The sequence below is a fragment of the Hemiscyllium ocellatum genome, chromosome 16 (genome assembly GCF_020745735.1).
Source record: "Hemiscyllium ocellatum isolate sHemOce1 chromosome 16, sHemOce1.pat.X.cur, whole genome shotgun sequence".
NCBI classification, from domain to species: domain Eukaryota; kingdom Metazoa; phylum Chordata; class Chondrichthyes; order Orectolobiformes; family Hemiscylliidae; genus Hemiscyllium; species Hemiscyllium ocellatum.
In genome coordinates this window covers 72241293-72256124 of record NC_083416.1, presented here as the reverse complement: position 1 = coordinate 72256124, position 14832 = coordinate 72241293, and the positions used below count along the sequence as shown (strand labels likewise).

The 14832-nt window shown below is 41.5% G+C and overlaps 1 protein-coding gene across 1 annotated transcript in view; it reads right to left on the bottom strand.

Moving 5' to 3' along the window:
- The window catches only part of LOC132823090 (15-hydroxyprostaglandin dehydrogenase [NAD(+)]-like), a 29760-nt gene extending 18913 nt beyond the window's left edge, over nucleotides 1–10847 (bottom strand). Inside the window, exons 1-3 of the mRNA XM_060836630.1 lie at nucleotides 10755–10847; nucleotides 2827–2950; nucleotides 1281–1387 (exon numbers count right to left, since the gene is read on the bottom strand). Coding sequence (XP_060692613.1) covers nucleotides 1281–1387; nucleotides 2827–2950; nucleotides 10755–10847 — 324 coding nt within the window. The remainder of the gene's footprint in view (nucleotides 1–1280; nucleotides 1388–2826; nucleotides 2951–10754) is intronic.
- Between the last annotated feature and the right edge of the window lie 3985 nt (nucleotides 10848–14832).

The window sequence follows — 14832 nt, the reverse complement described above, 5'->3', positions numbered from 1 at the left end:
TGAGGGTAAGATTCTTTCATGTTTGAGATGATCACTGCCTTGCACTTGCATGTTGTGAATGTTACTTGCTACATATCAGCCCAAGCCTGGATGTTGTTCAAGCCTTGCTGTATATCGATATTGAATTTGTATCTGTAATGGACTGAAAGGGACTGAATTGACCACTAACTTTCATTTATGTAAAGTTTTGATGCTGCAGCACATGAAGGAGATCATAATTATCAAAAGTAGATTGTTCAGGAATGTACCAGGAATTTGTAGTAACTGAACCATAACTATCCGTTAACAGATCACAGTCCTCTCCCATCTTTATGGTCACTTCCTGATTCACTGGCAGAACAGATGACTTCATAGAACCCACGCCTCCACTTCAGTGTTTACTCATGTTGTGGGAAATGTCACAAGAACATAAAAACAACAAGCAGACATATGCCAGTAGCTGAACAAAAGTCTTCTGCTGTTCCAAGAGGAGAGTTAAAATCTTCCAAATCAATGGAAATACCACTACCTGCAAGGTCCGCTCCAAGCCACTGACTGTCCTGACTTGGAAATGTTCCTTCAGTGTCGCTGGGCCTAAATCCTGGAATTCCTGCTCTAATGGCTTTGTGGATGGACCTATAGATCATCAACTGCGCAGTGTGAGTGGAAGCCCTCCACCACCTTCTCAAATGTCCACAGGCACCTGCACCCACAACTCATGAATAAGTTAAAAAATTGTCATAGTGTGAAATCAATAAAATCAAGGACATTATTGCTGGTTACCAGCTTCTGTATTACATAACTCTCTCCCCCATCCGATTCTTCTGACAATCTCAGATCACAATGCATCCATGATAAAGGTTACTTGATCTGAGGAACAGAAAGCTTCTGAACATTCTGGGTAGGGACTTCCATGTCTATCATTGGTTAGTGGTGCTTAGAAATATGGGATTTCACAAGAGTGTCACCATCATTGGCAAGAGCAAGTGCACTGCCACCTTCATTGTCTGACTCCGCCAGATTCTAAATGTCAGATAGGGATGCCTCTGGTAGTGAGGGACCGAGGATATAATCTAATTATCCTCAGCCTCAGCAACCTACCAGAGAAGTACATACTGTTGCAATCTATTGGGTCAAGAATATTAATAGAATCATTCTTTGCTGACTTTTACATTGATTTACAGAAAGAAGCCTGCAAAGCATTCATCTCCAAACTCAACCACATACCAGTTTCATTAAGTGTTAAAAAATGAGCTCATATGAAACCCAATTAAAATAAGCAACATACAATTGATACAAACCAGATTTATGCTGAGGCAGTTCTCCCAGTTTTGCTCATCAAAAATCCCTGCATTGTTGCATACTATGTCTAATCTCTGAAATTTTGCAACAGTTTTGCTGAAACAATCTGGAAAAGACAGTGAATTAAGTTGATTATCAAAGTTTGCAATGTCCACGACTAAGCATGCCAACACTAAATACATTCCTCAAAATGATGCATTCAGTTACTGAGTCATAGAGAGATGCAGCAGAGAAACAGGCCCTTTAGTCATACGTATGCTGACCAACAAATGCCAAATGATGCTAATCCCATTGACCTGCACTTGGTCCATAACTTGCTTTGCTCTGGCATTTTAAGTGCTCGTTCAGATGCTTCTTAAATATTTCAAGAGCACCTGATTCCATCACCCTCAGCCAGTGCATTCAATATTTCCACCACTCTCTGAGAGGAAATTTCATTCCTCAGGTCTTCTGGAAAACATTTACTCCTCACTTTAAACTTTAGGCCTTTGATCTTAGATGCATCCGTGATGGGGAAGAGAATTTCACTGTCTCTCCTATTTTCGCCTCCATAGATTTGTATACCTAATTCAGATCACCCCCTAACCTTCTCTGCTGCAGGGAAAATAATCCCATCCTATCCAATCTTTCCTTATAATAAGACTTTCCATCTCAGTTGTCAAATATTTTATTATCAAGGATGACCTTTACATGCAAACAATCATGTACTCTACAACCACCTGATGAAGGAGCAGTGGTCCGAAAGCTAGTGCTTCCAATTAAGCCTGTTGAACTATAATCTGGTGTTGCGTGGTTGTTAGCTTTGTACACCCCAGTCCAACACTGGCATCTCCAAATCCTGAAATGAAAGCAAGCTGTAGATTTGCTAAAACCACCTCACCTCTTCAATCCATACACCCAGAAGATGGTAATGGTGTGTAACATCAAACCATCCTTGTTTCCTAGCAAGAGGCAACAGGCCTTAATTCTTTGACCAGAACTGGACAGACTCTGAGAACCATTGTCAGGAGAACTGAGACACTGAAGTAGAACATGTACTCACACCTGGGACACTAAACCAGGGCCATGTGAGCTAAGACCTACACAAGAAGCATGTACTGAGACCACAGGGATCTAAACAAGGAAAACTTGGACTGAGATCCTCAACCAGGAATACTGAGACCCTGAAACTGAGGAAGATGGAAAAGCTGATCAGTATCAATTGTTGCCTGAGCACAGACTTTGAGTACTGAATTCTGGAATCTGTGCTCCCAATGAAGCATCCCATTTCTGGCTGGATATTTACACGCTGCTCTGAGGGCACAATTTTTAAGTTTAAATGCATCCTTGTGCTCCCCTTTTTAGCACATGGAAGGTGATCCTCAATGCTGTACTGATCATATTGCAGTGTATAAACTTACTAATGCCAACAATGTAACTCCCATTCACACTCACTCCAGCTGATTGTTACTCCCATTGGTTGCAGCAAAGTGTCTGTTTAGGAACCAGTCAGTCAGATTGAACAAATCAGTAGCATGTCGTTAAAATTAATGTTTGAATTGGTACCTTTCAGCTGATTCTCAGATGTTACATCACATGGAAGGAACAAAATATTCTCAGCTCCATAGATTTGTCCAAAGGCAGCTTTGGTGGCTTCCCCTCTGGATACATTGATATCCAACAGACTCACCTAAAGGAAGAAAACATGGTTGAGTCCTAAAGCAAATATACGGGTTGGTCAATGTGTCTGAGGAAAGCTTGGGTCAATAGCCCATTTCAAAACCTCTTTCCAACTCTGACTAGGCAACTGAAAACTACACACTCAACGTATTCTGATATTTTCTGAATGTACTTCAGATGGACAATCCTTCAGCACTGATTTGGTGCAGTGTTTCTCAGAGGACATAATGCAGAGATTCCCCCTTTCTGGGGCATGAGCTGCTGGATTAAAATGAGTAAAGAGTTCGGTTGGCCCAAAGCCTCTCTCAAAAACAACAGTGGATGATGAAGGTGTGTAGGTGTAACATAATTGTGTTATTAACCCAGGGGGCCAACTTAATACTCAAGGGATGTGGGTTCAAATGACACCAAGAGAGCTGGTGGTGTTTTAAATCTGAGAGAGGACCTGTTGGAGGTGTCATAGGTTATGCGGGGCATGGACCAGATGGATGACAAGCACCTGTTCTTGACAATTGAATTGTCAATAATAAGGGGGAGTTCTTTTAAAATGAATCACAGAAGGTTTAGAGGGGATTTTTTATGCTGAGGGTAGTGGAGATTCAGGCTGAATTGATTGAGAGAGTAGTTGAAATGAGAAACCTCACAACCTTTAACAAACACGTAAATGAGTCTTGAAGTAGTATAACAGTCAAGGCTATGGGTTAAGTGCTGGAAAGTGGCATGAGCGTTGATTTAGTGTAGTTTTTATCAGGGAGACCCGATGGGTCTAAGGGCCTCTTCTGTGTTGGGTCATAGGAAATGCAAGTGGGTAATGCACAAGTGGTAATGGGGAAAGGTGGGTGAAATATACAGGTTAAGAGGTAGGATGGCAGCAATGTAGATAGGTCAGGAGTTGTTAGGGGTGGGCGTAAGAAGCCAAGTCAGGTGATAGTGCTGAGTCAGGTTTGGAAGCGTGGGGGAGGACTTGGGTTAGGAATAATGATACTGAATGGGAGGGAATGAGTTGGAAATTGGGGTTGGGACAGGTCATTGGAGCAAGTCTGTTGGGTAGAGGGCTTGTCAGCTAATGTGCCAGAGGATTAGTTGACTAATGGGGGCTAATCAGGTCATGTTGGGAGTGGGGGTGATAGGCTGGTAGGTGGACATCAAGAGGAAGCTTGGTTGGGTGGTCAATGTGAATGATTAGGGTTCAGCTGTGTTGTTCTCCTTGAATTTTCAGGCTTTTCTGTTTAACATTTCCAGGGTAATTATCTAAACATGTAATGTGACACAACCAAACTGTGCAGCAGGAAATCAGAGCCTTTTGGGGGGGGGGGAGGGCAGCATTTATTGCCTGGTCCTATTTGCCCTTGAAAAGTTGGTGGTGTGCAGCTTTATTGAACCGCTACCATGCACTTTCTGTGGTTTAACCCACAATGTCATTAGGGAAGCAACTGCAGGGTTTTGGTTCAAAGATAGTGAAGGAAGGATGATATATTTCCAAGATACTACAGAAAGTCAAGTGACAGCAGTTAGATTGTTTCTTGTCATTGATCATCTTTATTCATTCACGAGAAGAGGTTATCAATGGCCAAACCAGCATTTATTGCCCATCCCTAATTGCCCAGAGAGAGAAAGAAACCCACCCTGCTGACTGATAAAGCATTTAACCTGTGTAGTTACTGCCTTTGCTGTTTGAATTCATGTATTGTTAGACATCGGAGTGCATCTGGGAAAATTAACAAACAGTGAAATTCACAACTAATCTTGGAGGAACCTGTTTGGGAGAAGTCACAGCACAGAGACAGATAAGTAAATATTTTTGCACGTGGCCTTATAGTAAGTCTGCAGTAATGAATAGAGTGGGTTCTTTCTTGATTATATGTTTTATTGAGATATGTCTCTTGATTAAACTTAAAAACATTAGCCATAAGTATTAAGTTAGCCTGGATCAGTGTTTTGTAGAGGAGCAAGACTGTGCTATTTTCTGGGTCTGTACATTGAAAGAAGCAAAAATTACCTTTAGTAGAGTGATATGCTCTTCTTTTCGAATGTGGGAGTTTAGGGAGAGCTTCCGTGTTACTGAGGATTATATCTGCAATAAATGCCATTGGTTGCAAATCCTATCAGATCAAATGGATCGGTTGGAGAGACAGTTAGAGGCAATGAGGAATTTACAAGAGCAAGGGGATGATGGATGGCAGTTATCGGAAGGGAGAAAAGTTTCAGGTGCAGTCACATAGATGGGTTAACTCTAGGAAAGGTAAGAGAGATAGGCAGTTAGTGCAGGAGTCTTCTGTGGTTATCCCCATTTCAAACAAGTATGCTGTTTGGGAAAATATAGGAGGTGATGGATTCTCAGGGGAATGTAGCATGAACAGCCACGTTTCTGATATCAAGATTGGTTCTAATGCAATGAGGGGTACGTTGGGTTCCAAGAGGTCATTTGTGTTAGGGGACTCTCTGGTCCGAGGCACAGACAGACATTTCTGTGGCCAGCAGTGAAAAATCAGAATGGTGTGTTGCCCCCCTGGTACCTGGATCAAGGATGTCTCAGAAAGGATGCAGAATGTTCTCAAGGGAGAGAGAGACCAGCAGGAGATCATTGTACACATTGGAACCGATGACATAGGAAGGGAAAAGGATGATATTCTGAAAGGAGAATGTAGAGAGTTAGGCAGGTATTTAAAAAAGGAGGTCCTCGAAAGTGGTAATATGTGGATTACTCTCGGTGCTGTGAGCTAGTGAGGGTAGGAATAGGAGGATGGACCAGATGAATGCATGGCTGAGGAACTGGTGTATGGGAGAAGGATTCACATTTTATGATCACTGGAATCTCTTCTGAGCTAGAAGTGACTTGTACAAGAAAGATGGATTGCACCTGAATTGGAAAGGGACTAATATACTGGCAGGGAGATTTAAACTAGTAAGGTGGATGGGTGGGACCCAGGGAGATAGTGAGGAAATAGATCAATCTGAGACTGGTACAATGAGAAAAGAAGCAAGTCCAGCAGTCAGAGTAGGCAGGGGCAAAGCAGAGAACAAGATAGGACTGATAAATTAAATTGAATTTATTTCAATGCAAGGGGCCTAACGGGGAAGGTAAATGAACTGAGGGCATGGTTCGGAGCATGGGACTGGAATATCATAGCAATTACAGAAATGTGGCTCAGAGATGAACGGGACTGGCGGCTTAATGTTCCAGGATACAAATACTACAAGAAAGACAGAAAGGGAGGCAAGAGAGGAGGGTGAGTGGCATTTTTAATAAGGGATAGCATTACAGCTGTGCTAAGTGAGACATTCCCAGAAACACATCCAAGGAAGTTATTTGGGTTGAACTGAAATATAAGAAAGGGATGATTACCTAACTGGGATTGTATTATAAACCCTCTAATAGTCAGAGACACATTGAAAGACAAATTTGTAAGGAGATCTCAGTTATCTGTAACAATAATAGAGTGGTTATGGAAAAGGATTTTAACCTTCCAAACATAGATTGGGACTGTCAAAGTGTTAAGAGTTTGGATGGAGAGGAATTTGTTAAGTGTGTACAAGAAAAATTTCTGATTCAGTATGTGGATGTACCTATTAGAAGAGGTGCAAAACTTGACCTACACCTGGGAAATAAGGCAGGCAGGTGACTGAGGTGTCAGTGGGGGAGCACTTTGGGGCCTGCGACCATAATTCTATTTGTTTTTAAAAAGTGATGGAAAAGGATAGACTAGATTTAAAGGTTGAAGTTCTAAATTGGAAGAAGGCTAATTTTGATAGTATTAGGCAAGAGCTGTCAAAAGCTGATTGGGTGCAGATGTTCGCAGGTAAAGGGACGGCTGGAAAATGGGAAGCCTTCAGAAATGAGATAACAAGAGTCGAGAGACAGTATATTCCTGTTAGGGTGAAAGGAAAGCTGGTAGATGTAGGGAATGCTGGATGACTGAAGAAATTGAAAGTTTGCTTAAGAAAAAGAAGGAAGCATGTGTCAGGATAGATAAAATGAATCCTTAGAAGTGTATAAATGCAGTAGGAGTATACTTAAGAGGGAAATCAGGTGGGCAAAAGAGGACATGAGACTGCTTTGGCGAATAGAGTTAAGGAGAATCCAAAGGGTTTTTACTAATACATTAAGGGCAAATTAAGGAGACAATAGGGCCCCTCAAAGTTTAGCAAGACGGCCTTTGTGTAGAGCCGCAGGAGTTGGAGGAGATACTAAACGAGTATTTTGAATCAGTATTTATTGTGGAAAAGGATTTGGAATATATAGAATGCAGGGAAATAGATGGTAATATGTTGAAAAATGTCCATATTACAGAGGAGGAAGTGCTGAATGTCTTGAAACACAAAAAATCCCAAGGACCTGATCAGATGTATCCTAGAATTCTGTGGGATGCGAGAGAAGTGATTGCTGGGCCTCTTACTGAGATATTTTATCATCGATAGTCACAGGTGAGGTGCCGGAAGACTGGAGGATGCCTAATGTGATGCCACTATTTAAGAAAGGTAGTAAGGACAAGCCAGGGAACTAGAGACTGGTGAGCTATAGGGAGAGATTGAATAGGCTGGGGCTGTTTTCCCTGGAGTATTGGAGGCTGAGGGTGACCTTATAGAGGCTTATAAAATCATGAGGGGCATGGATAGGATAAATAGTCAAAGTCTCTTCCATGGGGTGGGTGCGTCCAGAACTAGAGGGCATAGTTTAGAGTGGGAGAGAAAGGATATAAAAGAGACCTAAGGGGCAACTTTTTCACATAGAGGGTGGTACGTGTATGGATTGAGCTGCCAAAAGAAGTGTGGAGGCTGGTACAATTGCAACATTTTAAAGGCATTTGGATGGGTATATGAATAGGAAGGGTTTGGTGGAATATTGGGTGGGTGCTGGAAGGTGGGACTTGATTGGGTTGGGATGTCTGGTCAGCATGGACGAGTTGGACTGAAGGGTCTGTTTCTATGCTGTACATCTCTATGACTCTCCTGGGTCTGGAGTCACATGCAGGACAGACAAGGGAAGAATGGCAGTTTCCTTCCCTAAAGGACATTATTGACCCAGATGGGTTTTACTGACTATTGATATTGGATTCATGGTCATCATGAGATTCTTAATTCCAGATATTTGGTGAATTCAAACTCTAACAACTGCTGAGGTGAGATTTGAACCTGGGTCCCCAGAATATTATCGGGATCTCTGCATTAGCAGTCCAGCGATAATACCACTCGGCCATTGCCTCCCCGATAAATGGCCAGAATCTAGCATTTGTGTGGCACCAACGTTACTTGCCACTTGTTAATCCAAGCCTGGATCTCATCCAACTTTTTTGCCTTTGAACATGGACGGCATTACTATCTGAGGAGTCACGAATGATGCTGAACATGTGCAATCATGAATGAATGGTTTTAATGTCACGTGTATTTTACAGTAAGAAAGGCAGTAAAATATATTGAAATGATTTTCTGCTGATACCATGATCCTGCGCTATGTATTACAGTTTTAAGAATAAGAAAAATAGAATGCTATTTTATGATAGACAAAGAGGCACCATCAGTCCTGAGCCAGTTCATCTTCAGAGAAAATCCCCATTTCTGACCTAATGACAGAGGGAAGGTCATCATGAAGCAGCTGAAGATGGTTGGTCAAGGACATCTCCAACATATTCAATCAGGGTCCTCTCTTGGGGCACTCATTGTACTTCCAACCCTGAACCAAGAAACCTGGGCTCAAGTTGCACCTACTTTTGAGGTGTGTAATAACATCTGTGAACAGTTTGATTGGGAAAAATCTATGCAAGATATTCAGTCATGTATCCGGTATGATTGTTTGATGACATTAAATCTATGATGTTTCGGGGCTGGTGTTGAACTGGTGTGGATAAAGTCAGAAGGCACACAATACCAGGTTAGTTCACCTGATGAAGGAGCACTGCTCTGAAAGTTTGTGATTTCAAATAAACATTTTGGACTATAACCTGGAGTTGTGTGACATCTGATTAAATCTATGAGCTGGTATTATTTCTCTTGACATTGCAGTTATTTATTCTTAATACGACAAAGCAATTTTATATGGAGAGGAAGAAAACAATGCTGATTGTGTGATGATGTTGAGTGACAGCAGCGATCAACAAACAACCAAGTTATCAATAAAAAGGAATCAAGACAAGAACATACCTCTTCATGGGAGCATATCATCACCAGTTTGGGACAAGTTATCAAAGCTCTAAGACGTTATATCAAAGTTGAATTATTAATCTTGTTAACAGTTATGTTAAATGTGTGTATAATTACTGAATTGACAACATGTGCCTCTGTACAATTATCTGTTTGGGATTGGTTTTCTTTTGAAAATGGGAGGTGTTGTATCATGTCTTGCAGATGATGTATCATAAAGGAACATACCTTTAAAGGATATGCATATGATGTCAGCACTGTAACTGCATGTGGCCTGTACTTATAAAGTTTTCAGGCTCCGTCTTGCAGAGCTCTGTCCTCTTACAGCATAACAAGCTAAGAGAAGCGTGAGACCAGAGTACATCTGACAGACATGGCTTAGGCCCAGGCACGCAAATCATTCAGTGAAGCTTCCAACTTTTCTGGGACAACAAACAGCTTCTGACTATTGCAGCTAAAATTAACTAGAAAGCCGGGCCTATGAGAACTGGCCACTCCCATTCAAGCTGCTTCCATTGTTGCAATATTTAAAAAAAAACTAAAGTCCTCCTAAGTTGTTCACTTAGACTCTCGCCATTACCTAGTTGTGCACCTTAACTTTTATAACCTCTTTTCAGAAAAATACCCCAGGACAAGATAGCCTTATTAAAGTGATAGCGTTGTTACATGGGATGACACATTGCGGCTGTACATTAGTTAGGCCACGTTAAGAATTCTGTGTTCAGTTCTTGACTCCCTGCTCAAGGAAAGAAGCTGTTAAACTTGAAAGGAAGCAGAAAGGATTGACAAGTATGTTGCCAGGACTGGGAGGTTTGAGTAGGATGGAGAGGCTGAATGGGCTCGTGCTTTTTTCCCTGGAGCTTGGGAGGCTGAGGGGTGACCTTTTAGAGATTTATAAAACCATAAGCGGTGTGGATAGGATGAATATTCAAGATCATTTTCCGAGGGTGGGGTAGTCCAAAACTAGAGGAGAAATGTTTAAGGTGAGGGGGAAAGATTTAACAATGACCTAAGAGGCAACCTTTTCATATGGAGGGTGGTGTTTGTACGGAATGAACTGCCAGAGAAAGTGATGAAAGAAGTACAATTACATCATTTTAAAGATATTTGGACAGGTTCATGAAACAGGAGGGTTTAGAACAATATGGTGTAAATACTGGCAAGTGGTCCGAGGTCAGATTGGAATGTCTGGTTGGCAGGGAGGGATTCGACTGAAGTTTCTATGCTGCATGAGTCTGTGACTTTACAATGGTAATGTTTGCTGACAGAATGTAAGTGTTCTCCAAAGCAGTTACCCAGTCTGCGCTTTGTTTCCCTAGTGTAGAGGAGGCCACATTGTGAGCAGTGAATACAGTAGACTAAATGGAGTGAAGTGCAGGTAAAGTGCTGCATCACCTGGAACTTGCGTTGGATAGTGAGGAGGGGTAGGTAGATGGGCAGGTGTTACATCTTCTGCCATTGCAGGTAATTCCTGTAAATTGCTGGAATATTGTTTTCCCTGCAGTTCAGTTCCAAATTAAAATCTTATTATTGAACCGAAATTTTGCGCACCGCTTGCTCCAGATCAATCGTCAGGTTAACACAAAAGGCTGCATTTCTGAACACACTGCGCGGGCAATTGTCACCTTTCTTTGCACGGGGAAATTAACAGAAACCGATTCAAGCAGAATTGTTACCTTAGCACCATTCTTCAGGAGGATTTCAGCAATTGCTTTCCCAATGCCTTGGGCAGCACCAGTCACCAGCGCAACTTTCCCCTGGAGCTCCATTGTGGCACTGACGGTGGACTTCAGCGATTTGCCCCTGGAATTTATTAAATGTTTGCAATTAACTTGTCATAAATAAATATTTGCCTGAGCTGCTGACATTTACCTACACAAAGAAAGAGGATAAAGTCCAAAGTCTAATCAGTTTCCTCCCCATTCCTTTGTGGTTTTGCACCAATCTGAAAATCCATCACCCTCCCACTTTCTCAGACCTCACATTTTTAGTTCATGGCCAGCATCCACATTATGGATTGGAATAGTTCCTCAGCCTTTAAACCAAGCAGCGTAGGATTAGAGAAAGGGCTGTCATATCTGGGTTCACTCTGCCTTTAGTCCCTGCCCAGTACCCAGGCAGTGAGCTGTCATAACAAGTCCCATCCCCTTCAATTTGAAGAACTAAGAAACATGGATTTGGAAGAAGGATGGTGGGGATCTAGGAGGGCTTGTTCAGGGTGAACAAATTGTCAATTACCATGGCCCATTTCTTCAACGGGAGGTCATCCTTGCTGTGGTGATTGCCTTGTGCACAAATACACTGCCAAAAGATAACCAGTATATACTGGGTATTCACTCCTATGTTCTCTTCCAAGATCTTTCATATAAATGAGAAAAGGAGTGGATCCAGCACTGATCCTTGTGACACACCACTGGTCATAGGCCTCCAGTCTGAAAAGCAACACTCTATGTTTTCTACCTTCGAGCCATTTCTGTATCAAAATAGCTAGTTCTACCCATATTCCATGAGATCGAACCTTGCTAACCAGTTTCCCATGAGGAACCTTGTCAAGGTGTTGTTGAGAGTTGTTTTACTGACTGAGGTCTGTGACAAGGGGTTTCTGCTGGGATTGGTGCTGCGACCACTGTTATTTGTAGTTTATATAAATGATTTGATTGAAATTGTGGTGTGAGTAAACAGTAATTTTGCTGATGACACGAAAATTAATAGAGTTGTGGAAGGTTGTCAAAAGACACAGCAGAATATAGATCAATTAGAAAGTTGGGCAGAGAAATGGAACTGTGAGATGTTGTATTATGGGAGGTCAGCTCTCCAGTGGTGGAGCTGTGGATAAGGTGATGAAGAAGGCATGCAGCATAATTGCCTTCATTGATTGGGACTTTGTTTATAAAAATTGGCAAATCATGTTGCAGCTGTGTGAAACTTTCGCTCAGCTACATGTAAAGTATTTTGTGCAGTTCTGGTGGCCACACTATCGAAAAGATCTGGACACTCTGGAGTGGGTGCAAAAGAAGCTGACCAGGATATTACCTGGATTGTAGTTTATGAGTTCAAAGGAAGGGTTAGACAAATTTAACTTGTTTTTGCAAGAGTACGGAAGGCTAAGGGCGACTTGAAAGATGTATGTAAGTGTGTGTTCTATTGTAAAATATACTTTTGATTGTGGACGAAGAAATTGTTTTAAAACCAAGAGTTGCTGAAGGATCATTGCATGTTTTGAAATCAACTGACCTGACATTCATTGTCAGTTCCCTTTGCCCAATTATAGGTTCAGTTGAAGTACAGTTTGCAGATGAGCTGCAGCTGTTGAGGCTGCAACTGGAGTTTCAGCCTCTGTGACAATGCAATGGCTTGTAAAGGTGAATTCTTCCTTTTTTCTTCAAGAACAGAGGTTGAAACAGAGACACCCAGCAATCTGTTCCAAGTCATTTAAGTAAACAGCTTCTGATGCCTTGGGTCTTTTTCAAAGTTGGACCAATAGAAGCAGCATGAATGGGTGGAGTCAGGCTCCCACAGAACCACGGTTTTTGTTCAGCTTTCAGCAGTTGCTTGGGTTATGTGGCTGGATGTGGAAGCTGTTATTCCTTTCTCTGTCACAGCTAAAAGCTGGAGTTCAGATTGCTGCCAGAAATGCGTATAAGATAATCTATTTTACTGAATTTGCCTTTGCCAAAGGCCTGTTTAGTGAATGGTACTACATTTGGATTAGTTAGTTTTTGCTAATAATTTGTTAGTCTATTAAGTTTTCCAGTAGAGTTAATTTATTACAATTCTTTTATCTTTTGTGTGTATTTTAACTACTGGGTAAGATTAAAGTGTATTTGGCTTAAAGCCAAACTGTGCAACCAATTTAATTTTATCTGGAACACAGCATCTTATACTTGTCTTTGAATAACAGAGATGTTAGGGTCTGCCTCCATGTTATATTTGAAGGTGGTATGTAACTGATAGGTCTGTGAATGAGTAACATTTAATGATAACAAAAATCTCTCTGCTGCTGACAATTATGTGATTTGTTCTCAGCTATGTGAGCAGCTTGTGGCTGAGAACAACATAGGGAGGAGACATCAGACATTCACCAAATCAGGCGGTCTCTCTCTGTTCTCTGTGGCAAAAGCCACTTTACACAGAAATAACACTGGTTTGTGTTCCTATCAGCAGTTGAAAGCTGTAACTATTCTGAAACCTGTGTCTCTCCTGTAACATCAGAAATTGGGCATGGTTAATAATATTAAAGAATCCAACTGCTTTTTATGCAGCTAACTATTGTGTTGTGAACAATTGCTACTTTCCTCAGCCACATAAGTAGTTGGGGCAGGGATATGCAATCCTCTGTTGTCGAGTGCCATGCTTCAAGTCATCTGTGTAAGATAGAATTTGAGGTCTATATACCCTCGGGTCATATGTTATGATGTCACAAGAGAATTATCAGCATGCTTCTTATGAGAATGTAACATCGCCTTGATCAGTTCTCATTTATCATCAGCAATTTAATATGAAAACACCAAAAGCATCACTACCAGTTATAATGTGAATCAGTTTATATTTGAAAAGGTTTTAAGTTTTGAATGTTCTCAGTGACCTGTTGCTTGAATACATTGAGGTCCCTAAATAGATTTTGGATTTTCTGTAAGAATTGTAGGGATGGCTTCATACTCAAGCTTGCCATTTTCCAACACCTTCAGCGATGCTCCATTCCTGGTCGGATCCATGACGAGCTGCAAGAATCCCTCTGCAATGTGTGAGATCCTGTAAATGTCAGATGGTGATCATGAGCATTCTGTTAGTTTAAAATATCCCACCATGAGAACATAAATCCTTCGGGTGGATAAAGGCAGCACACCACTTGGACTTCTACCCAATCTGGGAGAATCTAACGAAACAGCCAACATAATTGATTTCCAGTAGACATTCCCGGGTAGTTTGCATATCGACTCTCTCATCATTCTGGAGACTCATCAAATCAAACATGCAAATTCTCAGGTTAATGCTGATGATTCAGAATTCAATCTGTGTCATTTTGTGATTACCATACCAGTCATTTCTGAAAGATATTACTCTACAAATACTGCATGTAGACATTTGAACATGTTTTCATCCCCCCCACCCCCTTCCTGATTATGTTCAAACTTACTTCAGAACTATAAAGGTTGCCTGTCATTATCTCAAGCTTCTCCTTGTGGTTTGGAGCCTTCACTGATTTCAGATCTGTCAGAAGTTTAGTATAGACAAAAACAAGGCACAGCGCTTGTAATCGAACCCCATGCTTCTCAAGGCAGGTCAGCTGCAAGCATAAATTTTGTAATGTCTCATACTCTTTGAGTTTTTTTGACCTTTACCACTTCCTGACAGGAAGCTCTCAGATGCTATTTTATGTGGAGTTTCCTGATGAGGGCCCATCCTGACTGCAGCAGACTAGGGGAATCCAACCCATGTTCCTGGAAAGTGTTTGTGCTTTGTGTGAGGTTCACCTGAAAGGCAGCACAATTCAAACACATGTAACTATTCGGGTCATCAATATTTTCAATCTGATTAGACTTGTCTCTCAATCCCCATACCCTGGGGTCATTTTTACCTGGAGATATTAAACACTTGGAGCAAGTCGACCTCCATATAGCCCCACACCCTTTTACCAAAAATCAGTTTGAGGTGTGTCTCCTGCCCCATATATGATGATCTAACCACAAGTGAAGAAAGTGAGGACTGCAGATGCTGGAGATCAGAGTTGAGAGTGTAGTGCTGGAAAAGCAC